The sequence below is a fragment of the Platichthys flesus genome, chromosome 2 (assembly GCF_949316205.1).
Source record: "Platichthys flesus chromosome 2, fPlaFle2.1, whole genome shotgun sequence".
Classification (NCBI taxonomy): Eukaryota; Metazoa; Chordata; class Actinopteri; order Pleuronectiformes; family Pleuronectidae; genus Platichthys; species Platichthys flesus.
The window spans coordinates 8938965-8966964 of NC_084946.1; the positions used below are offsets into that span (position 1 = coordinate 8938965).

Here is a 28000-nt window from a genome sequence, read left to right on the forward strand (position 1 = left end):
TCACTCCGTAAGTTGTAGGCTCAAACTGCTCATTACAAAGATAGCTGTACAAGAGCACACACACACACACAAACAAACACACGCACGCACACACACACACGCATATTAGGGGGCAGATCCAGAATAATTCCCCCCCTCTTTCTTTTCACCTTTTTGTTGATTTACGAGAACAAGTCCAATTTGATGAAAATCCAAATAAAACCTTTATCTAGTGATTTTAGAAAGTTGATTGTTCCTTTGTTCATGACTAGTTGTTAAAATAAGTTGTGAACTGTTGAACTTTTTTCTTCAGTTGCCTCTCTGCTTCTTTACAGTATACAGTAGTTACAAGTGATACAAAATTGGGTGGTACGTATACACTTACTAGTATTTTGGCACGATTTGTGTTGATATTAACACATCTTATTTCATTGTCATTCATACTTATCCTCCCTTCATTGTTTTCTATAAAAAGAACTAAGATCAGATGGAAGACATCCACATCAAAAAGTTCCGATCTCAGGTTGGCTCAGGTGTGTCTACAATGTTGCACAACAAGATTTACGGCACGGAAATAATTACTGAGCTCACAATTCTGGCGTCAGTACAAGTACCTGAGGTCTGTCCCTTTGACATTCCCGTGCCAGTATCTCATCTTAAAAAGGATTCCAACACTTTGTCTTTCACTTTGTCATTTAATCATAACTTGCAGTTTCCCTTGTTTGATTCTAAAACTTTTTCCTGAAGAGGGTTGCTGCTTTTTCGGAATCAAATACAGAATCTATTTAATTCCAGACTTATTATTGGCCTCCCTAAGGTGGATTGGAAACGTTCCCAGTAAGTAGAAGTGCCTCTGAAAACACCTTAGACATTGCCATTTTCAGAGGGCCTTTCTTTTATTTGCACAGACAGAATCTGAAGGCCGTCGATTGAGGCATTCAGACAGGTACTCAATCACTCTGTGCATCTCTGGTTCCTAGGTTACTGAGGGGGAATGCTCTGTTTGGGACTCTGTTTGTATGAGTGTGTATGTGAGGGTGTGAGAGTGTGTGTGTATGTGTGTGTGACGAGAAGTGGAAAGAGGTGTCTTTAACTTTCAGCTGCTCGAAGGAATTGGACAACTTTCAATGTTTGCAATGCCTTTCCTCACTTCTCTGTCTCTCTCTCTGTTACTTGGAGTAAGTATTGGGTCACTGGCACCCCTGGGATCAAGGATATCTGGAGCAACCCCAATCTTCCTATTATCTCTCCTGCCTACTTTCAGAGTGACATTCAATCACTCCATCTTTACTCATCTAATTAGAAATTGGTCTTGATCTCTGTATCCATTAATAATATTCTCCTCTAAACAATTTGGGCTACGTCCCATCATTATTATGTGTATAGAAAAGCTTTTTAAAACTATTAACGATATTAATGCAAGTTTTGAATTATCTGAGGGCCGTGCTGGCTGATGAATTAAAGCCTCATCCATCATCTGTTCTTCGGTAAGCTCTCACACTGGTCCTGCTCTGGTTGACTTGTTGTCATTAATATTGCATGAGTTGATAGAGAAATAGGCCAAAATGTTTTGTGCTGTTTCTCTGTCTTTAAATATTTATGCCTGACACTATTTCCCAGTCGTGGTCCACTGCTGTCCGACTGTGGTTTTGGTTCTGTGGAACTCCGGGTGAACTAATCAACTTATCTGAAAGGGATCCTGCTCGTTTCTTTGCATCTTAATGTATCAGCCCTTTTGCCAAAGAGCACCTTGTGTCATTTGTACACATACTCATTAGTTATATCTCAGGTGCCCTTGTAGTTTTTAATCATTATACTTATGCACGCCATTCTTATTTATGAATGACTGTGAATTTAAAGTGTGAAATATCCTTTCAGCACGTATATCTGTCACACAAAGTATTGGTGGAACAATCTGCTCAATTAGACACAATGCTTTGAAACGTCCCCTTTACCTTCATTTAAGTTAGGAAAAGAATTGCTGAAACATCCTAAGAAACGTATCAAATACACGTGTTAAGTGTCTGTAGAGCTTCTTGTTTACATGCTGAATAAAGGGCGACTGCTGGTGGATGGTCACACCTCTTAGCATCAATGACATTGCACACCTTCCTTCTCTTTTCTGTATAAAGCAATACATCTTTTCAGTTCGCAGCTGTTATTTCAGGTTTAGGATAAAGCCCTTACCTCAATGTGCAACACATGCCATGAATTAAATACGATGTTTGTTGCATCTAATCTTCTTTGAACCCTGTAAACCCAAGCACCTGACGATGTGCTGGTGAACAAACAAACATGCAAAGAGGAACTGTCGTGTTTTCAGTCATCATGTGAGGTTCAGCTCACAATGAGATCTGTGGTGGCGTTATGTACGGCTGCCCCCTGCTGGATGAAACAGACACACAACTCAAGTGTTCTTTGCACAAACAGGGGAGACACATGGGTTTGCCATCGACAGAGTACCTGTTCGAGGTAATACCATTCATAGCAACAATCCTTCAATATGAGCTGCATTTGGGAAGCCATCTCATACAATAAACATGAGGACTAAACCAGGAGCGTTGTTTTTTTTACAAAAGTAGTATTTATACTCTGTGAATGCACCTGTGTCTATTTTACTGGGTCCAGCTATGTTTTTTTTTGATAATATAAGATAATAAATAATAACATGAGCACATACAAAATAAGGGACAAAAATATCAAGTGAAATGAGGGGAAAGAGAGAACCAATACCTAAACATATAACCAACTAAAGTAATTGCTACATAAACATAAAATAAAACAAATATAATAAATCAGTAAGCCAAAACATTAACTAAAACTCGGAAAAGAAAAGGTAGTATTGGAGATGAGAAACATTTCACATGACATTAACATAAAACTGTACATTATAATAATGGAAGTGGAATGGAATAAAACATGTAATGATCAACATATAGGCCATAATAATGAAAGAGTAATATTGCAGTGTGTGCACCCCACTATGAAAGCACATGACATATACAAGGTTTTAAAGGAGTTTATTTTTATACGTATCTATATACATAAACATTTACAATGCACTATATGCAAGAGGTACAATCCATAATAACAGTATCGGTATGGCCCATAAGAAAAAGGTAGAAAAGCTGCAGAGTACTTGACGATTGTGTGCTTGAGCAATGATGTGGTTTGACAGGGTGAAGGATCTCCTGTGTTACGGAGCAGCTAGTGCCTTCAGATTGGTTCTTTAAGAGAAGCGATGGGGGTGTGTTCATGGTTTATCAGGAGGGAAGTGAAACTTCAATGTGTTTCCTTCGGCTCAGATGACAAACGATGGCAGATTATAGGTAGTTTGACAGGGGCTTTTTCTTAGCAGTGTTCATTATGTCCAAGTGGTTAAATTGTAATTACATCCATGTATAAAGCATCCATGTATAGAGCATGGAAAAAGGCATGAATAAAAAATGGCACAATAGTATATTCTTATGTTACTGGGCAGTAACAGCACTGTTTGTAATACTAGAAGGTTACAGTATACAAGACTAGACTTTTAGAAAAAGCTAATGTTATCAAGGTCTTTTATGAGGACATGACAGTAGTACAGTACTGTGATAACATAATGACAAATGAGGAGCACAATTTCATTTCAGGCACATTCATCATCAGTTGCAAGTTGCATTGCATTCAACAGGATGAAAATAACTGGCACTTGAGAACTGGGTATGTCAAACTGTCAAAGCATTGTAAGAACCTACAGATTCAAAAACAAAGCAAGTTCTCTTCAGCGTAGAAGGACTGTTGACTGGCTGCCATGCTGAGGGTCATTCTGTCGCTCTGTAGATTCAACGCAAGAGTAAGACTGTGTAAAAACGCCACGAGAAACATAATGTACGCACACTACGATGAATAAAATGACCTCTTACTCAAAACATATGTGACACCATTTTTCTATACAAATAAATCATATAATTCACCTCAGTATCTGTATCAGTAGTGTATACATCACAATATATATTCAGAAAACCAAATATATATTCGGAATACCAGATATCTCTCTAAATCTGATATTTTCCCTTTAATGAGCTATGAAAACTACTGAGGAGCAACGGTTGTTTTTGATCATTTTGCAGAAAGGTAACCTTGAAATGGACCCTTGTATTAGAACATAGGATGTGATGTGACCATCTCCTACAGAGCCAAAAGAGTAGCTTCATAATTCGGTGGAGACGCTGGTCAAAGACGCCAAATACAGCAAAGAAAGAACAGTAGCAGATTTGATCAGGATGGCACTTTTACAATGTTGAAACTGAGGGGATAAAATGTTCTCGCTAAAATGTTCTGACCGTCCGCCTTATCTAGGACGCCCCTGGTGATCATTATGTTGTGTTATATTCCACAACAGGCCAGACATGATGACTCCTCACTGGTCTGAGTCCAGATGCAGCAGGTAGCTATGTTGTGCTCCACAGAGGAGCTCGAGCAGCCACACTGAGCAGGTGCTATAAAACAGTAGCTTCCTCAATGGCGTTCACCCACCTGGAACAAAGGAAAGTGGAACATTAGACCTTAACGGGCACAGCAGCTGTTTTTAAAGACGTCGCGGTATCTCAGCCTATACTGCTTTCCTCAAACTTTATGGAAAGTGCCTCATTCCAACCGAAACACAGCATTAAAGACCTGCAATTCACTTTCACAGTTACACACTTTATGAAGATGAATATCAATTTCAAAAGCGTATATAAGCAACAAATCACAATAAATGAGCCTCTTGAAACTGTTCTCTTAATCTATATCTTGGTTTAAAACTTTATGTTTTGTGGTTTACAGTCCTTTCACTAGACTCGTACATTGACCGTACAGCTCCACTGTTGACTCATACTGATATCAATATTTGTGTGTGTAAAAATATGAACGATATATCAGTCAAAAGTATATTTTTAAACTATACAAACAGTTTGATATCGATCTCTTGCATTTGTTTGTTTCACTACCTGTCAGGTTGTTGGTTGGTTGGATGGTTTATAGGCAAGATAACTCAAAACAATTGAATAAACATTTGTTTATTTTATCTATATGTTGACTCGTGAATGCTGACATCTTTTTGCAAAAAGTGTCAATCATTTACTGCAGCAGTAACTGCAGCTATCACAAGTTGTCTCTGATGTCAGCATGATCCTGTGGGTGAGGGTATTGTGGGAGATAGTGAGCCCTGCTGGCAGCTGTTGTGTACTGCAAACATTTGTCATCTCATGAGCAGCTGTCAGAAATGCATGTCTTTGAATTCCAGGTGCTAAACTTGGTCTCATCATGTCCCTGGTGGTCTAGTGGTTAGGATTCGGCGCTCTCACCGCCGCGGCCCGGGTTCGATTCCCGGTCAGGGAATGAGTTTTTCATATCACTATCATATATACGGTAATTCAAAACCACCACTACTTCAACGTAGTGCTGACCTCTGAGCAGTCTGTTGGTCCTCGGCCCTGAAACTGTAGTAGAGGGTTTTCTTGTGGTACAGATGGAACACGCTGCTGCTGCTTTCCTCCACCTCTGGTCTCTCTGTCAGCTTGACGGTGAAGCCCTGCAGAGGGAGACTCTCCGCAGCCACCTTATCCTGAGAAACCACAGTGAAGAAGACAAACACACATTAATAACACACATTTAGCAGATAATACATTTTGAACGAGTCCAGAAGCACTTGTGGAAAGAAAAGGAGCGAGCACAGAGAATCCCTATGTCTAAGTCACATTAAGCGTCCTGCCCTGGAGGAAAGGCTGAACACTGCAAACATAGGAGTTAAATAATTCTGCACTGTGTTGGCCAGAAGGGAAGAAGAAGAATAGTGGAGATGCTTCTTTGATCCTTGTGTTATTATGACATGCGTGTGAGTGAGTGTCTTGGGGCTGGTGTGGGAGACTCTGTGCCCCCTCACCTCACGGGCTGTGAAGGTGTAGAGCACCTTGTCTTTGAGGAGGAACCACAGCCTCTTCCACTTCCTCTTGCTCTTCTTTCGGCGCTGCAGGCTGCCACTCATGGTGGAGCCCTCCACGCCGAGCGACACCTGATGAAATTCGTGATATATTAGACACACATCAATATAGGTAGATAGATACAGAGTACTGATGATGTAAGAGGGACCCCTTTACAGGATAGCTCACAGAAAAATGTAAACACTCATTATCTATTCACCACTATGCCGAAGGAGGGGTGAGTGAAGGGTTTGAGTAAACAAAACACAGGCCAACAATACAGTGTAAATGACACTGTTTCTAGTCAAATTTGAATGTCGGGATTAGGGACGCTTGGATGACACTACAGGAGCAGTATGGAGGCAATATGTTAATTTTCTGTTATGTTTTCAACGTTTTTTTACGAAGTGGTCACCATTGACTCCAATTGTATTGGATTCTGCCTCAGCACTGTTTACCCCTGAAACTCCAAAAGTATTTTGTGAACTCAAACACCCCTCCATCGACATAGTGGTGAGTAAATAATTAGTGCATTTTCATTTTTTTGGTGAACCATCCCTTTAACAAGGGGTTCATGCTGCATCACTGTTATTATGAAGATGTGAAGAAGGGTATTGTGGGAGATAGTGAGCCCTGCTGGCAGCTGTTGTGTACTACAAACATTTGTCATCTCATGAGCAGCTGTCAGAAATGCCTGAGAATCCTTTGGAGAAGCTTGACAGTATCTAAACATGTCCCTGGTGGTCTAGTGGTTAGGATTCGGCGCTCTCACCGCCGCGGCCCGGGTTCGATTCCCGGTCAGGGAACACTTCTTTACTTACTCACTAATACAGGTCAATAAACATGACCCAATCAATTAAATTACATAATGTCCTAAAAATGACTCTTTCCATTCAGCCCTAAGACTGAATTCTGTGTAATATCACTTAACTTACACACATGCACATAATGACCATATTAACATTAACTGTTATTTCATATTTTGGCACGTGTAGCTCACTTGATTGAGAGAGGAGCTGCTCTTCCTGCTCTTCCACAAACTCGGGGGCTGCAGGCTCTGGAAGACAGCAGAGAGGGGACGACTGGCCCGATGAGTCCGAGGGCTGGAGCTGCCGCATGCCCCCGTCACACTCCCACCTACACACACATACACAGTTAATATCAAAAAGAAACACACCAGGATGGTTTTCCACCACGGAGAGACTTATTTATACAGAGCGCTGAGATTCACCTCTTTTCCTGAGCTCGGCAAAGCAGTGGTCACAAACTTTGGCCGCTCTGTCTTTGAGGTACTTCAGTGGGTATCTGTTCCTGGAGCAGGCACGACAGACCACCTGCTCAGAGACACAGAATGCAACGATATTTTACTAACCAGTCCTGGACATAATCCAGTGTCAGCATTAACATGTTTCTGATTTACAATACGATGTAACAAAAAAGATCAAGACAAAAGAAAACAGATTATCATGTTGCATCTGACCTTGCCACAGGCGTTGCAGTGGTGTCGCCTTAGTGTGAGGCTGAAGTCAGAGGTACAGTTCATGCACATCATCACATGGGAAACTGGCACCAGCACAGGAGCAGCTTCCCCCAGGGCCATCCACAACTTCTCACGCGCCTGTTTACACAAAGTTGGGATGATGCTCAAATGTTTGAACCAGAGTTAGTTTCCAACCATAGTTGATTTTTAAAACTAACACTGTTTTACAGTTAAAGTAATTGTAATCTACAGTAAATACATTCAGTGGCACACTGCTTACTTACTCAACAGACTGATTGAGGAGGCCCCCAGACTATATGTACAACTCCTCTTAGATATAATGAAATGAGAGTGATCAATGCAATAACATTGTAACTAGGCTGCCAGACTGTAACCATCACTGCCAATGTTTATTTTGATTTTATATATTTTTTATCTATATAGTCTTTTATTTTAAGTTTTACTCTTGCCCATAATTTTACAAGCTATGTTTGTTTAACGCAACTTTGTGTAGCTTCAGTTAAGTCTTTTCTGAATTTCCCACGGGATTAATAAAGTATCTATCTACCTATCTAATTATATTTGGGTTCAAGCCTCAGTTACTTTTGTCTTTCAATCACCTAGTACTTAAAATACTTGTATTGTCAATATCTCCATTAGCACATACTTCTTTACAGCGATCTATCTATCTATCTATCTATCTATCTATCTATCTATCTATCTATCTATCTATCTATCTATCTATCTATCTATCTATTTAGATACGTCTAATTATAATATTATTATAATTATTAATCATTTACAATTCAAATCTTTCAGTTGATGCATCGAACCAATCAAAGAGAAATTTTCGTCTTTAACAAAGACCCTCTGCTGTTGTCACAGTTATTCTCTCACCTCACTGCAGGGTCCACCAAACGTGCAGAGTCCTGCAGCATGGTCCGCTATGGCTCGACTCAGTGTGTGGAACCAGTCCTCCCTCTCTCCGACCGAACTGAAGAGAAACAGAGACAGTCACACCCGGTGCTTTTAAATGGCTTGCTGTTTCAAACCTTGAGTGCTCGAGGCGAGAGAACGAATCTCTTGTCAAGTCCTATTCAAGTACACGCTGTTAATTTCAGGAGTGGTTGTCTGTCAGATGCTCACCTGGCGGAGAGTGTAATGGTGATGTCAGACACCTCAATTCTGAGACAGTTCAACACGTTGTCTAGGACAGGTTTGCTCACCTGAGGGACAAAAACAGTTCAGTGGAAAAAGCTTTCAGCCAAACGATGAAGTTTTAAAAAGAGCCAGAGAAATGAGAAGTTGTACCTTCATTCCAGACAGAGACAGTGTGTTCTTAAGCCTGTATTTCCCATCCTGCTGAGGGTAGGTGTACAGCATTATATCGTTCATCTGATGAAGAAGAAAACAGAAAGAGGAAATTAGGGGGTTATTATGTTATATTTTAGTCATGGTAGATTCATGAGAAATAAACTAGGTCCCAAAAACTGAATGACACTTCTCATAATGTAATACCCAATAACTACCACAAGAGAATGGTGTTGCCTTGAGGGAAAGTGTAACTGTCACCTAATTGTTTTTTTCTTTCTTCTATGAAAGCAACAGTGGGGCCTCAACTACTTAAGATGTTTCCTTTCAGATCAATCACACATGTCTGTGAAACCTGTCCGCAGCAAATTCCCATGTATACACACAACAAAATCAAGGCATTACTGCGCAGAAAGTATTTATTTGCTCTTTAGCAGAAAAGTATTGTCGATCCTTTTACATACCAACTGCCCATTGTGTTAAAGAGACGCATTTCATTTTCTTCCCAGACAAAAGAAATGACATCATCGGTCACACCTAATGTGTGCTCTAAACATCCGCTGGGGCCATAAAGGCAGCATCCAGGAATTCTCCACCCTGCCCCGGGCTCCAGGCCTCCCCTCGCCCTCCCTGTCTTCTCAGGCTGCACTGAGAACCAGAGCTGGGTGGAACCGGCCACCTTCACCACAACAACAACACAAACAAGCCGCAGTTACGGGTTCACTGGCCGCCTGGCTGCAGACAAAACAGTGCATGATAGCCAAACCGGGGCGCTGGCCTGCGACCTCTGGGCAGCAGCCACCGCAGTTCCCCTGCTCCACCCTGTGCCGCTCATTTACTCAAAGATTCTTCCAACAGAAACCCGACCGAGCGCCAAGTTAAGCGACTGCACAAACGACTCTCTCCCATGAGACACAGCATGCACCCACTTGAGCCCTCGCCACCTTAAGCCATTTACTTTCTCCACGAGTGGCGTTTTGTCTCATCCTCGAACCCTTCACCTCCTTCAGCTGCCGCTCTCATTCATTTCATTCATTCTCTCTATCCTCTGGCGTCTTTCTGGATCTCCATCACTCCTTCTAATCCCTTCTCTAACTCATTCAACCTTTCTTCTTTGAGCCCAGGCTTGTGACATAGTTGCAGCTTCTCCCTGTCGCTGAGGAGAGTGATGGTTTTCATTTCACTGTTGTTTGGACATGTTTTCAGTAAAGGCCAATATATAACACATGACACGCTGAAGTCGTCCACTTCAAGGGGGCGATTGGCTTTAAAACCCTCATAGCTTAGAAGTATCAACACCCAAACAGTTTCAGCTATCGCTCAACCGCAATCCTGTTGAGTAGAGAGAACGAGGGAATAGGAGATTTAAAAAAATCCACCTGGTATCTTATCTTAACTCTCGAATGCTGCTCAGCATAATTCACAACATTAGACAGCACTGATTCCTCATGTTTTTGATTGAACAATAGAGCGGGTCTCCCTGCTTCGCGTTATATGTTTATGTAGCGCCTACACCCCTCCTTCGCCACCTCCCCCTCCTCCTCCCGGCATTTCTACAGGGTGTCTGGCCTTCACTTCGCTGTCAGGCCCCTCCCCATACACAGGAAGCCGGCATCCAGTGACCCACACCAAACATCCTGTGAGGAAGTAGGGCCCTGGAAAACAAGTCCTGAGAAGGGGAGGAGAGGAGAAGAGCGAAGAGGGGAGGCCCTCGCTGCACGGGTGTGGTGCTCATGGTGGAGGTCTTTGCAGCCTTGGCCTCCTGCCCCCCTCCTCCTCTTCCTCGAACCTCCACCTCAACCTCACCTACCTCACAGACCAACCTCCGCCCAACATTCCCCCATATGTTTGCAGATCGAGCTAGCTTTGTTTTCACCACAGCTTTAATAATACGGCAGGTGTTCTCTACTGCAGCGACTCGAAATCAAATTGCTGATGTAACAGTGACTGAACCCCAGAACGAGCAATGCTCAGCAATAACAAACATCACATAACACCATACGTCAACATGCATTGTTTATCTGTTTTTTAACGACAACACCAGACAAACTGAACTGAAGATGAGAGAGGAAACGTCTTCAAGAAACACAATGAAGTCCAGCTGCCTATAAGCACACGAACAATATTCCTCATTATCAGTCAATTCTAACATTTTACTTAATCCCATGATTAAGTTGTCATAAAAACTCAAAAGGTGTTCAGTTTGTCCAGTTTAGGTTACTGTAAAATACATGGTGGCCTCAGTAGAGAGGACCTGCTCCCGATGTAAATATAAAGTATTTTAATATAACGTGTCCATTCTAGGGTAAAACAATTAGATGATAAGTAGGATAATTTTATATTCAATTTCTGACAATAAAATCTTTCACCTAAATATTACACACTGTACCTTTAAATATGAGAGCTGGGCTTATTTACCCTAAATGTCTATGATCTTAAAATATGAAAAGTAACAAAGGGGAAAATTACAATTTACAAAATTTTAAAAGGCTTAAACACTTTCCTATCTTTCATTGTGTCTGATGTGATGAAGTTCTTATGATATGTAAAGAAGATATATTACCAGAAACAGGTGTCGCGGCTGCCTGCTCTTCCTCGACACTTTCATTAGTGTGCCCTCTTTGACAAACATCTGCCAAAAGAAACATTTTTCATCATGGCATTAGAAAATACAACATGTTTGTAGGTCCTGTGAAGGCTTTTCAATTCAAATGTGGTTGTGGAACAATGTGTTGCTGTGCTTGGATAGAGGACTAGTGATAGTGGCCAGACACAGAGAGATGGTGCTCACCCTTCCGGACTTCAGGAGGTCCCTCTTTCCTTTAACACTGTACTCTATGTGGACCAGACGCAGCAGGTTCTCCTGCGGGGGAGGAAAGAGCAGAGAGATGGAAGAGATTATCCACTGATGGATAGAGGAGGAGACAAGAGAATGAAACCGTCCCTGTTTGTACGTGAATGAAAGGGAGGGAATGCAGAAGGGGATGCGATAGTGAGAGCTGAATGGGGGGGGGGATAGAGGGAGCCTCTGTTTCCACTGTCTGTCCGCCTGTGTGTGCGTGTCAGTGTAAGTGCACAGATGAGAAAAAGCACAGTGTGATAAAAGTGAGGCACAGGGGATCCTGACAGGGAGAGGAGGGAGGGTTTGTGAATAATCTCCGAGGGCTGCTCATGTTTGAGGGGGAGCGTAAGCCGTGTCCACCCTTCACACTGCTCCCTTTGTAATGATACACCTGGGACGCTCTGTTGACATCATCTCTCCTCGCCCCTTGCGTTAATCAGCAAGTTTCGGAGGCCACAGCCAAAGAGGGATAGACCTCTCCTTCACTCCCGCGTGTCATTTAGAAGAGGGAATCGCGCGCCTCAAAACCACGGCGGTCTGACTCGCTCACACTCGATCTCCATCGGAAAATTGGCCTTCCATTGCCACGGGGAATATAAAGACGCATCTCAATAGCGGTGCAACCCACCTGTGAATATGTCAAACTCCGCAGGCTGAATATAAAACACATGGGGTGTTATCCGAATAAAAAAAACTCACCCCCTGTTTCAAATTGTCATTGGCCTGGTCGGCCAGCTCGGACACGATCACCAAGGCAGCTGCAACACAAACAGGGAAACAAGGAGAGATGTATATGCAATCGACTCCAGTAAAGACACTCGGTCACTGTGACTCAATAACTGTGCTCTGATACATGTCAAGCAGCTGCAGTTTGTATGTGTGTGACTGGGTCTGTGACCACTGAAAGAAAAAAGTTTATTATCATGCTTCGTACCTTGTGTGTCTTCGTATTCTTTAGAGTCAGGAGACAGGTTGTTCAGGTAATCTGGAGACAACAGAAGAAAGAGTAAGGAATGAAAAATGATGATTATAATACACCTTAATGCTTACTAAGAAAAAACTGTTTTTAACTGTCTGTGAAGGGCTGCTCATTAAGTGCAAGAGGCGATGGCATGACAATATGCTAATACTCCTCTCCTTAGTGTGTTTTAAACATTTATAGATTTAAAGACCATAGTAACCACATTTCAGCAAATACTGCTCAGACTGCTTTACTGAGTGTGCACACTAATAGTATGTCTGTGTGTTACCTGTGAGTAGCATCCGGTACTGAAGAACTCTCACTATGACCTGCAGCAGCTGGTGTTTCAGTGGGACCTCAGTGTCTTTTGGGACGCGTGTCTGTGCACATGACACACACACACACACACACACACACACACACACACACACACACACACACACACACACAGTTGAAAGTAAGTACCAGAGAAAAGAGTTTTTCTTCGTATGATAGATATAGCAAAGGTTAGATAATGGATGGAAGGAAGTCACGAAGGAAGGATAGATGGATGGATGAATGGATGTATGGAGGGATATAGTTCTGCATAGTGCTTATTTTCCCTTAATATATTTAAACTGTATCGTGTACTACATACTTCATCTTATATGAAAATTCTTTTATTAGGATTCAGTCACTAAATTGTTTAACCGTGTATAAATGACTTCTAATTATTTAGTCGTTTGCAGGTGAAAGAGGCTGAAATTGGCAAAATCAAAGAGAGAAAATCAATCAGGACCTAATTGTATCTGACAGGTATTTATACCAGGAGAGGTGGAGAAGCAACGGGGGACTGACACACACACACACGCACACACGCACAGTCTTTTTTATAATCTAATGAAGTCCTACCCTTCATTAGAGAGGCACAGATAGCACCCTGCGGGAAACTGCATTTCATGCTATTTACACTGCACACACACAGACACACACAGACACACACACTCCAGAGATAACAGTGACTGGGCCTGTAAAGAGCAGATATGGGATGCAAGCTACACACTAACCACTCTTTGTCTTCATTATCACAAGTCAGAAGTAAAGCAAAGGGCGGGCTGATGGCTCTTTTAATGAGCAGGTCTTCATGTATGCTTGTCTTTATGTCTCTTGCTCTTTCCTTTTCCGTCTCATCATGCTTCCCTCCTTAACTTCAGCCCTCAGCCACAACCCCTAATTGAGATTCTCTCACTTTTCAGTCCCCCCCCCCCCCCCTCCCTCTCTTACTCCTCCCTCCCCATCACAGCATGATGCATCCAGCACAATAATAACCAGCTTCTCTTTATTACTGGCCTCAGAACATCTGCTCTCCTCAAGTGTCGCTTGTAGATTGTCATCCTATTGACACTTGTTCAGAGGAAGTGGCTTTCCAGAGATGGTAATTGGCTCTCGGTTTGTTTGGCTGAGCGAGCCAAACGGAGGAGGAGAGAAGAGGGTACGTGTAAAGCCTTGTGCACGCACACGCAAGCGCACACACACTCATGCACGGACAAATACACCTTTCAGCCTCCGTCACGGCCAGCTGATTTCCTGCACGCACACACAACTGATCTAATTGGGGAGTTGTAAAGGAGGCTGCTTCTCTAATTAGCTTCTCTCTGCCTCATTGCCCAGCTGCCTTTACAAGGAATTCACTCCATCGCTCTCTCCCTCCACCTCTCTCCCCCTCCATCTCTCTCCGTCCACCTGCTGCACAGCCTCCTCCTCTCATCCTCCTGGGTTTCCCGCACGAGAGAGAACACACACACACAGGCTTCGCACAAACCCAGAGGCCATGACATGAATATAAATCCCAGCTGAAGAGATCTCCCAAAAAACAGTTTCACAAGATCCACAAGATTTTGTGTCTGGACATGCCCCTGCAAAACAATCAGGCAAAAATACACAGAGGCGCAAACACACTTGCACACAGGGGCCACAAGCACACACAGACACACACCATAGTGTCTGCCAATGTTTATAGATGGTGTTGTAAACAAGCAAGTGGCTGTGGAGAGGAGGCTTTAATCCTGTAAGGGTCTAGCACTGATCTGATCAGGGTCTGCGGCTACTTCATCACTGTCATCACCACATCCACAATGAGATTACTACCACCTTTGGACCCTGGCTCGTAGCAACACAGGTGGAGGAGGAGGCGGGTGGAGAGGAAAGAGAGGTGGAGAGGCAAGTGAGGGTTTAAAACTGACAACAGAGAAAGAGAAGCCAAATAGAAGCCAAAGCTGAAAATGTTGAGTTTGAGAAAATATTCAGATCAGCACTGAGTAACACAACCGGCAGATGGATGACCATTGTCTTATCTATACTGTATCTCCTCTATTAGCCCACCTTCTCCTCTATTACAGAGCGGTCACACACACCACGCAAGTCCCAAGGCAGTGATCCGGTTGAGCACGGCATCAATCATCACAGACACACAAACACACACACACACAGTAGGTTGGGGACGACGAGGAGGACAGACCACTGAAAAAAAACAAAACAGAAAAACAAAGGAAAATTCTGATCCACACCAAACATGATTAAAGATGACTTTGCTCCTTAGATAAGATGATGCCCATTCATGGTTTTATCTTTTGTTGCAAATCAGCCCGTTTATGGCCTCTGCAGGTAGCAGTTAAAGGTTTATGAAGTGTGGAAAGAGGAACTCAGCGCCATGCAGCCAAAATGCAGAAGATCATTAATGAGTTTGATCAAGGTTATATGGGAGGTTAAATTATTGGCTGACACAGACCAAGTGTGAATACCTGCTTTAAAATACTAAAGGCGAGTGTTTATTGAACGTGATGACGGCACGGAGACGCCATCTCTCACCTTCACCCTCTTATGTTTACATTAGTCCCACTAAAGTCTGGCAGAGCCACCGTGTTTCTGGAATAGGCCAGCTGCTGCTGAATATTCATGGGCGGAGACATTTGGTGCATTGTCCATTCGCTTTTCTTATCAAACTTGAAACGCCTGGAGCCAGTGTGGCAGCCGCTCACGAGCCAATAAAGAACAGTATGTAACTGCATGAATTTGGGTAGAGAGATGTTCAATTGAATAGGTTTAAATGAGCTGTGGCGCAAAAATGCATCCACAAAATCTGTAAATAATGCAGTTAAAATGAGCAAAGATGAAATCATTATTAATTCTATACAGGCTGAGCTGTGTGCTGCTGCAGAGCAGTTATAACTCTGTAAGTGGTGAATCAATTCTTTCCACAGAGCACGGCTGCATGGAAATGAGAAATCTAGTGCCTTATCTCTGTGGTCTCATCTATAGTCTCTCTTAATATCCTGTCTTTTGGTTGAAACATGTCTATGTTACCAGCGCAGACTATCCACATTCCTATTCAACACACTGATAAAGGGTTGATTAGGTGATCCAGGAGCACAATTCATGGGCCGATGCAATGACATTCAAGCCCTTCACTGCATTTTGATCCCCTCCAACAAATCCCACTGCTCCAATCTCCTGGGCGTATATGGGATGAAGAGATTCATGCCGGACAAAGAGCGAGTATTTTGTGTTGAGCGAGTGTAAAATGTGTGAGCATGACAGTGGAAAGGTCAGTCCCATGGAGAGGAGCAGGATGGAGAGGGTTTAAAAAAAAAAGGCCATTATCTCCCCCTCGAAGCTGGGTGACAAAAATATAAGTTGAGAGCTGCTGAGCGAGAGCCAGGGGAAATACCAGGTTTGATCTCTGCTCCGCGAAAACACTCACAAGGCTTTACTTTCCCTCCACAAACATGGAAACTGAACCTGAGATCTAAATATGTGACTGTCAAAACACTTCCCCTCCGAGGAGGATCTCTGGGTATCATGCGGAGCTCCGATCCCACGCTTAGCCCATACTTTATGTGTTTATAAAAAGAAAACAGATGAAAACAAAGCGATACGGACATTGGCAAGAAGTCACATTCACGGCCACAATGATTTTTAGGTCAAATTTTTTACCTCAAACTTCTTGACGATGCTGGCGAAGGCTGGGCTGTTCCTGCAACTCTCCTCCAGCAAGGACATGCTGCGATCATACTCTGAGATGTACGTGTCGAACACACCGAAGTCCTCCCGACGAGACAGAATCACATCCACCACCCTTTGGCTCTCCTCCCTTCACAGTGAGGAAAAGCAAAGGTGAAGCACTCTGTCTTTAATCACTACGGGAGAACACTGTGGTTTAAAAGGACACATCCTTCAGTACTCTGACATTTAAAAATGAGTCTCTGATGGTGACGAAGGCTTTAGGGCAATTTATTTTTCGGTAGTAACCACTTTTTCCTCAACCTGCTGCTTGAACCTCAGTTCATAGTTTCCTGAACAGTGTCTTGACGGTCAACTAACAGATTAGAAATGTTTTGCTTTAAGCCATTAACTGTGTGAGTTCTAAGAATCATTGACTGTTCACTGTGAATATACAGCATCATGGTCCCTAAGGTATGGTCAATGGGCCTGTTATGGTTGTGAAAAGCTGACACAAAAAGCTGAGTATGGTGAGACGTTATAGTTGACTGTCTCATTCTGAACAAAAGCTTTGATTTAAACGAACAATTCAAAGCTCAGCTTGATTGAGCAAAACACCTGAAAAAAGGGGAAACAGAAATTCTGGCTTTCTCCAGGGGCAAATAAATCTGCCTAGTAAACCAAAAATACAACTAAGTGACATATCAGTGTGAGATGATGAAATAGTTGAGCACATAAACACGTTTTTCAAGTCTTTAATGAGAAGCTACAGATAGTGATATTGGTTTGCTAATATTTCTTTTGGCAAGAAAATGAAAACATGAATTCCCCCCCCAAAAAAGATCTATATAAATATTATTTGAAAAACACTACTTTTTCTTATAGGACAGAGAAGTTGATCAATTTACAATTTGATTATGTAAACAAAATATTATTTGGAAAATTGTATTTGCACAATCAGAACGACCACAGAATTTAATCCCTACACTTCATTGAGACTCATTGACTCATTCAGAAACACTTTCCTGTGGTTTTGGTTTTCTTTCACGCAACACTTCTGGTTAAAAAAAAGACCCTCTCCCATTATTAAACCATCCATAACGCAAGGTTTATTTTGATGACCTCAGTCAAAAATCAATATCTTTGTTTTGAAACTTCATGTGGATGAAAATACAAATTTTATATCCAATCATTTGAAAACTAAATATAAACTGTGGGCCTACAGAGAAGGATGAACTATGGCACCATTGTCAGTGATGCAAGCGGTGTTTCTTACCATTGAGTGATGCGTTCCTCCAGCTCAGAGAGGATGCTGCTGTGGAGGGTGTAGACCTGGGGGAGCACCCCCAGTATCTCCCCCAGCCTCTGCTCCTCCAGCACCGGCTCTCCTTCCTCACCCAGCGTTTCAGCCACCTCTGACCTAAAGTCCTGCACAAGAGAGAAACAGGATTTACACCAACTTGAGGGACAGAAGAAAACGAGAGAGGAATGGAGGAAGTGTTTGTGGGGCTGGAATGAGGAAGGGAGGGAAAGCAGGAGATATGAGCGGCAGAGAGGAACGAGGAATGAAGAGTAGGGGAGAAAAATGGAAGGAAGGAAGGTCAGATCCTCCTAAACATCCTTCCTGCCACCCTCCCTTCATATCACCTCAGTACTTTGGGCTCTGTCCAGGCATTCAGGAAAGGCGGCGCTGCTCGCACAAGAGTTACACACCAGGTGTTGTTGCATAATGACCTTGGTGCTCGATGACACAATGCTGGTTTGTACATAGTCCCCACTTTTCATCTGATTTGGGACAAGGACCCGAAAACTCCCTGATACACAGTGAATTTAAGTCTATTGCAGTCTGTTCAGCAATCATAAAACATGTGCAGCAGGCCTTAATAGCTGCAATGCCAGTGTCTAAGAGGACTAATATGAGGAGTTATTGCACATGGGGGTGAAAAACCAAGGGAGAGGCTATTTATCTACTCAGCAAATGAAGGCAAAAAAAAGGAAAGAAATAAAAGTGGATGAATTGTCGACAGTTTTCTCTGTGGGCAAAGGAACGAGCATCATATATAAACATAAAGCCTTGATGTGTCTGGAGCCTGTCTATTCCTGTTCTGAGCAGAACACAGACACAGAGCAAATAGAGAGATGTCCCAGTTGGACGCCAGATAATGTGGTGACACTGGGCGCTTCAGATCGGGCCGTTCATCATGCACAATCGATGGTGTATGGGTTAACATTCATCACGTCTTCTGGGCAGACAAACAGCTACTTTAACGACTCCTGTTGACTCTGTCTCCCAGGTTACACACACACCACACACACACACACACACCACACACACACACACACACACACACATAAAGCACACAAGCACTCAGATGCATGAATGAGAGGCGCTTTGCTCTCCATTCCGCCAGTCCCCTCCTCACCTTATCCCTATTTTCCTCACGTCAGTCGGGTCAAAAAAAGCAACGCTAAGCAGTGGGCCGGGCAGCCAGTCATGCTTCGCTATAAGTCAGCCCACAGAATCTGTTCTGGGGTCCCGGGTCACAAACGAGAACAAAATAATAAGTCTCTTGTAGCCTTCTATGCTGCAGCCGTCAAAGGGAAAGTCGTTTGGAAGAGGAGCACGGCCTCCCTTCCTATGTGGAGACAGGGTCTGGAAATTCTTTGTATTCTTGTTATTCCTTATCAAACAATGGAACAATAGCTCATGTGTGCCTCTCACTTAACGCCGCTCCTGCGACCCCCCCACCCCACCCCCGCAAAAAAAGAATGTGTTTGTACATGTTGTGCCGCTGGAGCGTTTCCCGGCTGAATTACCGTTTCATGCTAATTACGACGTCGGTCTGCAACAATCGGTAACTAACACCTCGACGTCTTGATCTCCGCTTGAAGTTTGAAGACTAAGACCCTGACATGGTGCCTATGCATTATGCATCAGTGTGAAGAAAAAGCCTTCGATGTCACCTTCGAAAGGTGGCGAACAGATTCAATTAGGTGGTGCGGTAACACCGAAGAGGAGCGCGGGCGGAGGCGCGGCGCTGTCTTTTCAAGTGAGAACGCGTGAAAACAGATAATTAACACTGAAAAATAATTTCGGCTAGATTTGGAAATTACTTTCAAACTGTTATTCCTGAAGCTCGTATCTATCTAAACTTGCAGCGTGGGTTTCTGTCTCTACTTAGAAATACAGGGACTAATTGGAATAATTCAGCATCATGATGACACTGGAGATTTATGATTATTAGAGGTGTCCGTTGTATAATATTTGCATTACTTGCTAAATTGCACATCACACCAAGCAGCTGCTTTTGTACTCGAAGCAGGCTTTCATAAATCATAGCGAGGGGGCAAGCATATCAAATTCATCTCATGACCTTATTCAAGGTTATAAGGTACAGGCTGACTGATGGGCCGCTCTGTGTTCAGTGACTACCTGTCAGAGATGTACTGGAAACCATCACTGTAATAGAAACTCTCGCACGCTATCCTTTAAAATGGGCTGCCTGTCTCACTCCTCCTTTCGGACTTTCCTGTCTCATCAAAATGAAATTACAAACACAGTTTCAGTGTCCATTTTGGGAATGTCCTCCTTTGCGTGTAGCTCTGCGGGGATGTTGTCTTGTTGTGACAGGCAGTGGGTGAGAAATGATGGAAATAGATGACGACAGTTGGCTGTGATGCCTGACCGACCTCTGGAGGCTTACTACAGCTCACCTTTAAATCCTCCATCCTTCCCTCTCTACCGTGTTGAGTGGCAAATTCTCTGCTTAATGGCCAACCTTGTCATCGAGAGTCCAATAGAACCACTATTAAAAAGCCCCACCGACAACCTTTACATGACCTTCAGATTGCCAGACGCGTTGTGTATCCACCACATACAGTATCAGTGGAGCAGGGGACACAAGGAAAGCATCAGTGAGAGCACCTGGTGGACGCAAACAGCGTCATCTTACAACCGACCACACCAGAGTACACGTCAACATTGTCAAGACCAGGAAGTAGATCTCGCTGCAACAACATTGATAAACCTGAGCAGAGCCTAACAGCAGAGGGGAGGAGGAGAAGAAGGAGACAGAGACTGGGGAGCAGACACACAGGATATGATGTTATCAGCAGCTTTTTAATAACCTTTTAAAGGGATAGTTCTGATTATTATGTGAAGAGGGGTGGAATGAAGTGCTTAACCACAGCTTAGTACCTGCAGTAGATTTGGGGTGTCATGCTCATTATGTGGAGAGTTAGGGCACAGAAGCTGAGCATTGAACATCTGTGGACTGGGTGAGCCACTTAAAAAAAGTAAACGCCATAGTTATACTGTCAGTTGACTCAGCACTACATTTTCTCAACCTGTGCTTACAATCAGGGAGAATGAATGAACAAAATGAAAAAGAGTGATTATCACAAAAACAAAAGAAGAAAAAGAAGAAGATGGAGACTTGTTAATTGGATGAAAATGAGAGCGAAGGGAAACTGCTTGTGGAAACTGAAGGCCAAGCTGGACCCTGAGACAGAGCTGAAGATACCCGGCCCACAGACCCACAGAACTGACTGAGTGGGACTTGGTTGGATGCCAGTGCCTCACATCCAGTCTGCATCACTATGCCTGCCTCGCTGAATGCAGGTGTCTTATACAAACAGGCACCACCTTTGAAAACTTTACAAAAGGTTTTGCTGCTGTGCGTTTGTGACATAGTACAGTGAGAGGTGAACGTGTGCTTAGGTGTAAGAGCAGGGAAGTTGAGAAGTAAAGAAAATGTACCACCAAAGGAAAGTTTGGTTTGATAGTAAAATAAGACAGTGATGATATTAAAAATAAAACGTGCACTTAAACTAATGTGGTCTTTTTTCAACCACTGACAGTCCAGGGGCATTTCAGGGGCCAATAACATCTCAGCTGGAGCCCCGCCCTTGATACAACCCCACTTTACCACAATGCCCACTTTCCTTGGCTAGTATCACTGAACTGTCCCTTTAATCAGCCTTGAATCAAAATGCATTTAAAGCTAATGCCGCAGTTTGTGGTAGCAAAGGTGTTCTCACCTCTTGAAGGTACTTGATGGCGTCAACGTGTCTGCAAAACAAGAACAGAAAACCGGAAGATTAACTCAACTGTTAAGACGGAAGTTAAAACCCTCTGCAAAACTACATTAATCTTACAAGTCTCATTAGATTATCTAAATTATGCATGCTGAGGAAACTACATCAAAGCAGTGGTTAATTGTGGAGCAGTGTCAAGGGCAACGTTTAATAAGTTTCAACAGACAAGTCTGTAAGTGGCTGTCTGTTACTGCACATGCATTAGCTTCAGAGCAGGAGAGATATGGTCGGAAGGAATGGGAGAGAAGACTCAGCGGCACAACATGAGAACCATCTGATCTGGATGCAGCGTGTTGGTGTGCGGTGACATGCAGGAGAGCAGTGCAAATGGGGGAATTCCTCGGGTGCGGATGCTCACAATCTCTCGGAGTCGACGAGCTCCTTGGCGACGTAGAACGCTCGGGATCGGCCATCAATCTGCGTGACAAGGAGGGAGAACGGTGGGAGATGAATGAACACAGCTAATGTGTAAACGGTCTCTGTGGGCACTTACTGCTCTCAAACATTAATAGGAACTGCTATGTAGCAGCCGGGGAGAGTGGCGAAAAAGCAAATTGACTTTCTTTTTTATTTCTGCTGTCAAAATAAGACCGATTATTTCATTACAGTGCAGCGCAGACATGAGGCCTCTCTCACATGCGGGACTTTTAAATTTAGATGCATTATGGATGAGCAGCCGTGTGTGAGGTGACAACAATGCTGCCCATTGATTTAGAGGCTAATCACAGGGTCTCAAAACATCCAAGCCAAAACATAACACTGAAGCCATTTAGGTTTTGTTATTTTTACTGGCAATGCTCCTGTGTTATTTTTTCCTCTGTGGTGCATTTCACAAAAACCAAATGAAAGGAACTGGTCCTCATTTCCTCGAACCAAAACACGCTAAACGAAACTGTTCCCGAGGCCAACTTAAATCTATCTGCTCCTCTTCCTCTATTTGTTTTCTTCAATTTATTGTGTTTCTCCTTTGAAGACACCCTAAACAAGGAAATGCAGGTCACATGACAGGAGCAGGAGGTCTGATGTTATTGTGGCAGCAGCAGGACGGGTGGGGTCCGTATCTGAGCGACGGTAAAATGGCTGCGTTTTACTGTACGGAAGTCTGGGAGGGAGGGTCGAGGCAAAACAGTACGACAGTGAATCAGGGGGAAAAGTTCACATGTATCAGTGTCACATGGATCAAGACCTGTATATGTATCACAATGTAAGCAAGTCTCTCCTTTTGTTTCACGGTATGTTCTCATTTTTATTCAAATCTGCAGGTTCATGTCTCGAAGTTCGAATCTGAGGTCAATCAACACAATAAAACCATTAAACGGACCAGTCCATTGTGTTTTTGTTCATTATCTTAAATTGATGGATCAGACAAATGAAACTATCTACCTTGATTTGGTTGATCTCACCTGTCGGTCATAACTCTGCTCCGTCACCCCCTCCTCTTCCTCTGAGGTGCGGCCGTGGTCCTCGTCCCCTGACAGCCCAGCAGAGACGGGGTTCATCGGGAAGGGCTCGGTGTAGGCGCTGCAAAGGAGAGAGAGGAGCGTATGAATACGGCGAAACAGCACTGGCACTTGAGTACGCATATGCAATAGTATAACAGCACACATACATATACAATGCAATCATGACAAAGGTCCCTGAAAGTCACTTCAAGTGGGAATACAGGGCAGATACAGGACACACAAATTCCAAATAGCACATTTCCAGTTATAAGCCATTCATTGTATACTATATTTATAGCAGCATATTTTCAAAGCCCTGCGCAATATTCCAAATCCTCTGTTTATGTGAGTTTTTCCTTTTCCTGTGTGCGTCTCTGAACATTTAGATTCCCCTCATGGTGTCCTCCGGTGGCACCTTGTAATCCCTTTCCTGACTCGCTCTTCCCACAGATGGCACAGCTGTGTACGTTCAGCCGTAATCCTTTTGTGCGGCGCCGCTGTACCTGAGGGGGGCACGCTGTAGGTCACTTCACATGTAATCCCTTTAAATTTTACCTGTGGTAATTATTAATGTCCTCTGGCCCATTAAGACCCATTCAGTGTGTTTGACCTAATTCACTGCCAGGAGGATAAATGGATAACAACACTTTTTGTGTGAGACTGCTAAGTGGAATCATTGAGTGGAGCGTCATTTGAAATGGTGCTTCAATGGAGAGACAATTCAAAATCACATGGACAATTTGTTGACTTAATTTCTGCTACAGTATGTTATCAGTAGGCTTCGAGTTACTGGAATGAAACATCGTATGAGGCCAATTATATGTATTCAAAGATATTGAAAGAAAAACAAACCCCTTGGTAATAACAATTATTCAAAGGGCAATTTCATCTTGAGTTGCTTTGCATCCTGGTCATTGCACTACAACCCTTATGTCAATTTAACACAAAGATTTATACATTTCTATATTTCTACAGCCTACTTGTCTATCAAAATGTTCATTTTGAGGGGCTGATAGTCGAACATGATCATTTAAAAATAGATTCACTTGTTCACTCGGGAAAAATCTTGTGTCAGTTCATAATGTTTGACTGACCATCCAACCAAAACGATATATATTTTTTCCACCCATGAATTACAAACAATTATTTAAGTATGTAACATGATATAATTTGGGTTTTGTTCAAATGTATTTATTAATTATTTATTTATTTAATTTAGGAAGTTGTGATTGTGAAAGATTATGATCTTTCCCTTTTTGTGGCATAAGTCATAGTCTTATAGTTAGTTAAAATAAGTTGCAGCCTTATTCCTGTCAATTGGTCCTTGTGTAGTGGACAGTGTGATCTGCCATGCTAATCATTTTTTTATTTCAATGCAATAATAATTTGTGCAAATAAAGAAAGTTATACAGACACACACACACACACACACACACGCACACACACACACACACACACACACACACAGACAAACTGCCCATTAATGAACGCTTGCTCTTGGGTGATAAACAGCCTCCTGTGTGTGCAGAGAGTAGACATTGGTCATAGGACCAAAGGTTAACAGAGTTACCCACTGGACTTCATCTCCATTCAGACATACAGTACTCCTGCCTCATGAGATTCACACCTCACCACACACACTCGCGCACACACACAGTCAAACACACACACACATACACACATACACACACACACACACACACACACACTCACACAGCAGCCGGGTTGGGTGGGCTGGAGAAAACACCTACAGCCCATTACTCATGGTTGACCTGAGAGTAGACAGGTCAGCCTGGTGTGGGCTGCCGGACGATGTAGGGAAGTAAACCTTAGGAATGAGTTCACAGAATCATTTTCACTCTTTCGCTCTGATTTATTATCCAAGCTTTCAATTGTCCGAGAGAAACTCTGCGCCGGGAATTCTCACCTTCACCTTTTCACCTCCAACCATAAACAGCAAAAACCTTTTGTTCTGTAAGGTTGTGACCTAACTTATAATGACAACCCCTTGAAAAAAAGAACATAAAACAAAAATATAATTTAATCTTAATTTTTAAGTTTAGTGTAATTTAATTCAAATCTGAAAACAGAAAATATAAATTTTTAAAGTTGCTTTAATCAGATTTTTATTTCTTTTCAAAATCTAGCGTATCAGTATAAGCAGAGGACACAGCGTCTCTGTAAAAAGACCTATACAGCTCTAATCTCCTGTGGATTTGATGATGCCTTTAATATGCAATTTAATTGAGCTAAATATTGAGCATTGAAATATATATTAGCAGCAATCAGACGGGCCTTTTTCTAATTATAACGACACTATTATAGCAAATAGGAGCAGATGGATAGGTTCATTAGATCTCTAACTATAGACGACGTTGATACTAATGGAAGGATTAAGAGGATGGGAGAAGGTTTTCATTGTTTGCTGCTTTCAGTGCATGATGATTACACGTAGCCTGTGGCTGTTGTGCTGCTGCTGTGACACAGTGAGATGAAGTGACTTGTGAAGACGCTGGTGCTCTGACGGCCGCAGCTTTGGTTAATAATAACCTCACATCACGTGAAAGGCTGTGATCCAGACACTGTATGTTGAATGCAAAAATGTCTGTTCACCTGAAATTAGCCAGTGTTTCCTGATGACTTTTTAATTGTACCCGCTACATTTCAACACAAATATCTGTACTCCACTCTTTACATTTTCAAAACAGGCCCGTTACTTTCCCCTTTGTTGGATTTGATGGAAATGATCTGTTTTTTAAATTTAGAAACATCGCCCTCCCAACATCGGGACAGATTTAAACCTCAATTGATAAAAACACAGAAAAGACAATTCCTTGATGTGTGAAGAGTTCATATCACGCACAGCATATGTAACATGACGTATTAAAAAGAAACAGACAAGAGAGGGAGACTCAACCGTGGAGAAGAGGTGTATACTGTACGTCTGTGACGAGGAGGAAGCAGAGCAACAAAACATTCCCCATCCCTGGCCTTTTTGAATTAAGAATATCTCATTCAATACATTGTCCTGTTTCCTCCTGGCCAGAAGAAATGTTCTTCAGAGAGGAACTTTTTACATTCTGTACTTTGCTTTTCAGAGTTTGTACTTACACTCTGACTTGAGTAAAGGGGTTAAATCAGTACTTGTACCTTTACTGGAGTCGTTTGTATCTATATCTATAGTATCTATACTTCTGCTTAAGTATATATTCTGTTCACTTTTGCCCCCTCTGACTGTACACACTCTCTGGTTTACATTCTTGCAGCAACAAAAACAGCCGACCTGGCATTCCTGACGGGACTACACCTCATCTTGTTGTTCAAGGGAGAGGTCTGGGAACCTCCACCCCACCACCCTGACCCCCCACTCCATCCTATCTGTCCTCCCCTGTCTCCACCTCTCCTGCCTCCCGCCAGAGTCCCACCCTCGTCCTGCATTTCCTGTAAACAGGCTGGTGGGAAGCTCCGAGGCCGGACGCTTCCTCCCCGGGGGATGACCTGGCAATGACCTCAGAGCGCCTGGCACCAGGCTTGGCGAGCCAAAACGACACGCCCTGTCCACCACCTCGCCACACAGCCACCACCCAGTACAACAATGTACTTAAGATGGCTCCCTCATCACTACTAACGCTAACATAACAGTGGGTGGAGGTGCTGTTTTAGAGGCCACAGCTTTGTGTTCCCGCTGGAGAGGTTCATAGTGGAATGATTGACGTGAAAATGACGCAAAAGGTTAAATGTATTTCACTGATTACAACACAGACATGTTATTTTCTTTCATGTGTAATATTACTAGTCATTTAGCATCATATTGTGTTCAATATCATGTGCAATATTACATTACCTGTCAACTGCATTTAGCGCAATATATATTGGCATATATAATTTACCTATTTTTCAACACTTTATTACTCAATACTTATTGTTGTATTCTATTTTATTTATTGCATATGTTACTGTTGTTAAAATCTTTGAGGGAGATGGCTTTCCTTCGGGATTAATAAAGTCTATCATATCTTATCATATCTTATCTTATCTTATCTTATCTTATCTTATTTTTCATCAGCAGTTGAACATACTGGTATAAAACCTTTCTGCTATGTGTGCAGGGAAAACAAGACACCTGCATCATTGCTGTAAGTTTACCAGCAACCACTTCAAGTTGACACTAAGAGCAACTGATGCTCTCTGAGTTGAGCACAATCATTAATCGTGGGCTTTCTTTTCTTTCTCAACACTCATTTGTTTCTACATGGCGCCGAGGACAGTCCTGCTGACGCAGCATGCTTAGCACCAGCCTCATTTTTTGATAACAGCGCAGAAGTGGGACTTAATGTGCATGCACATATGCACACTCACGCCTACAAACAAGCACCTTGGTTATGCTTGGGTTGAGTCATTAGGGGGAAATCTCTCTTCCCGTTGTACGCCACGGTCGCCCCGCTAATGAACATGTTTCTTTGCTTAGCCTGAATGCTTGTGCTGAAATGTAGTCTGAATGGTTCTGTACATTAATCACACAAGTGGAGAAAAGCCCAGCCTGTGGCACCGCGGCTTTGTAAGTTTGCTTTAAAATGCTACTGTAGGCATGGTCCTTTGTGTGCAGCGCTCTGGGGCCATTCAGTCATTTTCCTCGCCACAGAAATCCGCTGTTTCTCTTTAGATGTACAAACCCCATTGGCTGTTGAATTTGTTCTCAATAAATCACTGCCGTCATCAGCCTGGTGATCTGGGACAGTGGCCATGTCAAGCTTTGAACAGAGTTTAGTGCGAGAGATGCACACACAAAGACAGGGACAAATGACTACACATGAGTTATTTTGGGGCACACACATATACACTGGCACTCAAATAAACATAAAGCAGTCCCGGACACTCCACAGAGTGGCCCTGGCAACAGACACGTCTCCAGGAGGGATGTGGTGAAAGTGAGGTGACAGGACAGATTGGTTCTTTGCCTCACGG

At 42.9% G+C, this 28000-nt stretch overlaps 1 protein-coding gene and 2 non-coding genes across 4 annotated transcripts in view; 2 read left to right on the forward strand and 1 right to left on the reverse strand.

The window, feature by feature from the left end:
- Positions 1–2983: 2983 nt before the first annotated feature.
- fgd5a (FYVE, RhoGEF and PH domain containing 5a) overlaps positions 2984–28000 on the reverse strand; it is a 32267-nt gene continuing 7250 nt past the window's right edge. Inside the window, exons 3-21 of one of the 2 annotated variants that reach the window (XM_062396994.1) lie at positions 22997–23114; positions 21952–22010; positions 21537–21567; positions 17773–17924; positions 16491–16647; positions 12808–12898; positions 12492–12542; positions 12257–12315; positions 11507–11578; positions 11279–11347; positions 8716–8799; positions 8551–8630; positions 8302–8398; positions 7405–7542; positions 7156–7258; positions 6925–7061; positions 5915–6016; positions 5412–5569; positions 2984–4497 (exon numbers count right to left, since the gene is read on the reverse strand). In XM_062396994.1, the coding sequence (XP_062252978.1) occupies positions 4461–4497; positions 5412–5569; positions 5915–6016; positions 6925–7061; positions 7156–7258; positions 7405–7542; positions 8302–8398; positions 8551–8630; positions 8716–8799; positions 11279–11347; positions 11507–11578; positions 12257–12315; positions 12492–12542; positions 12808–12898; positions 16491–16647; positions 17773–17924; positions 21537–21567; positions 21952–22010; positions 22997–23114 (1795 nt within the window). In that variant the 3' untranslated portion in view covers positions 2984–4460. Of the gene's footprint in view, positions 4498–5411; positions 5570–5887; positions 6017–6924; positions 7062–7155; positions 7259–7404; positions 7543–8301; positions 8399–8550; positions 8631–8715; positions 8800–11278; positions 11348–11506; positions 11579–12256; positions 12316–12491; positions 12543–12807; positions 12899–16490; positions 16648–17772; positions 17925–21536; positions 21568–21951; positions 22011–22996; positions 23115–28000 lie in introns of both variants that reach the window. The other variant, XM_062396986.1, reaches the window with a different exon arrangement.
- On the forward strand, positions 5272–5343 carry trnae-cuc (transfer RNA glutamic acid (anticodon CUC)). The gene has a single exon. It is a non-coding gene; the product is annotated as a tRNA-Glu (tRNA).
- On the forward strand, positions 6659–6730 carry trnae-cuc (transfer RNA glutamic acid (anticodon CUC)). The gene has a single exon. It is a non-coding gene; the product is annotated as a tRNA-Glu (tRNA).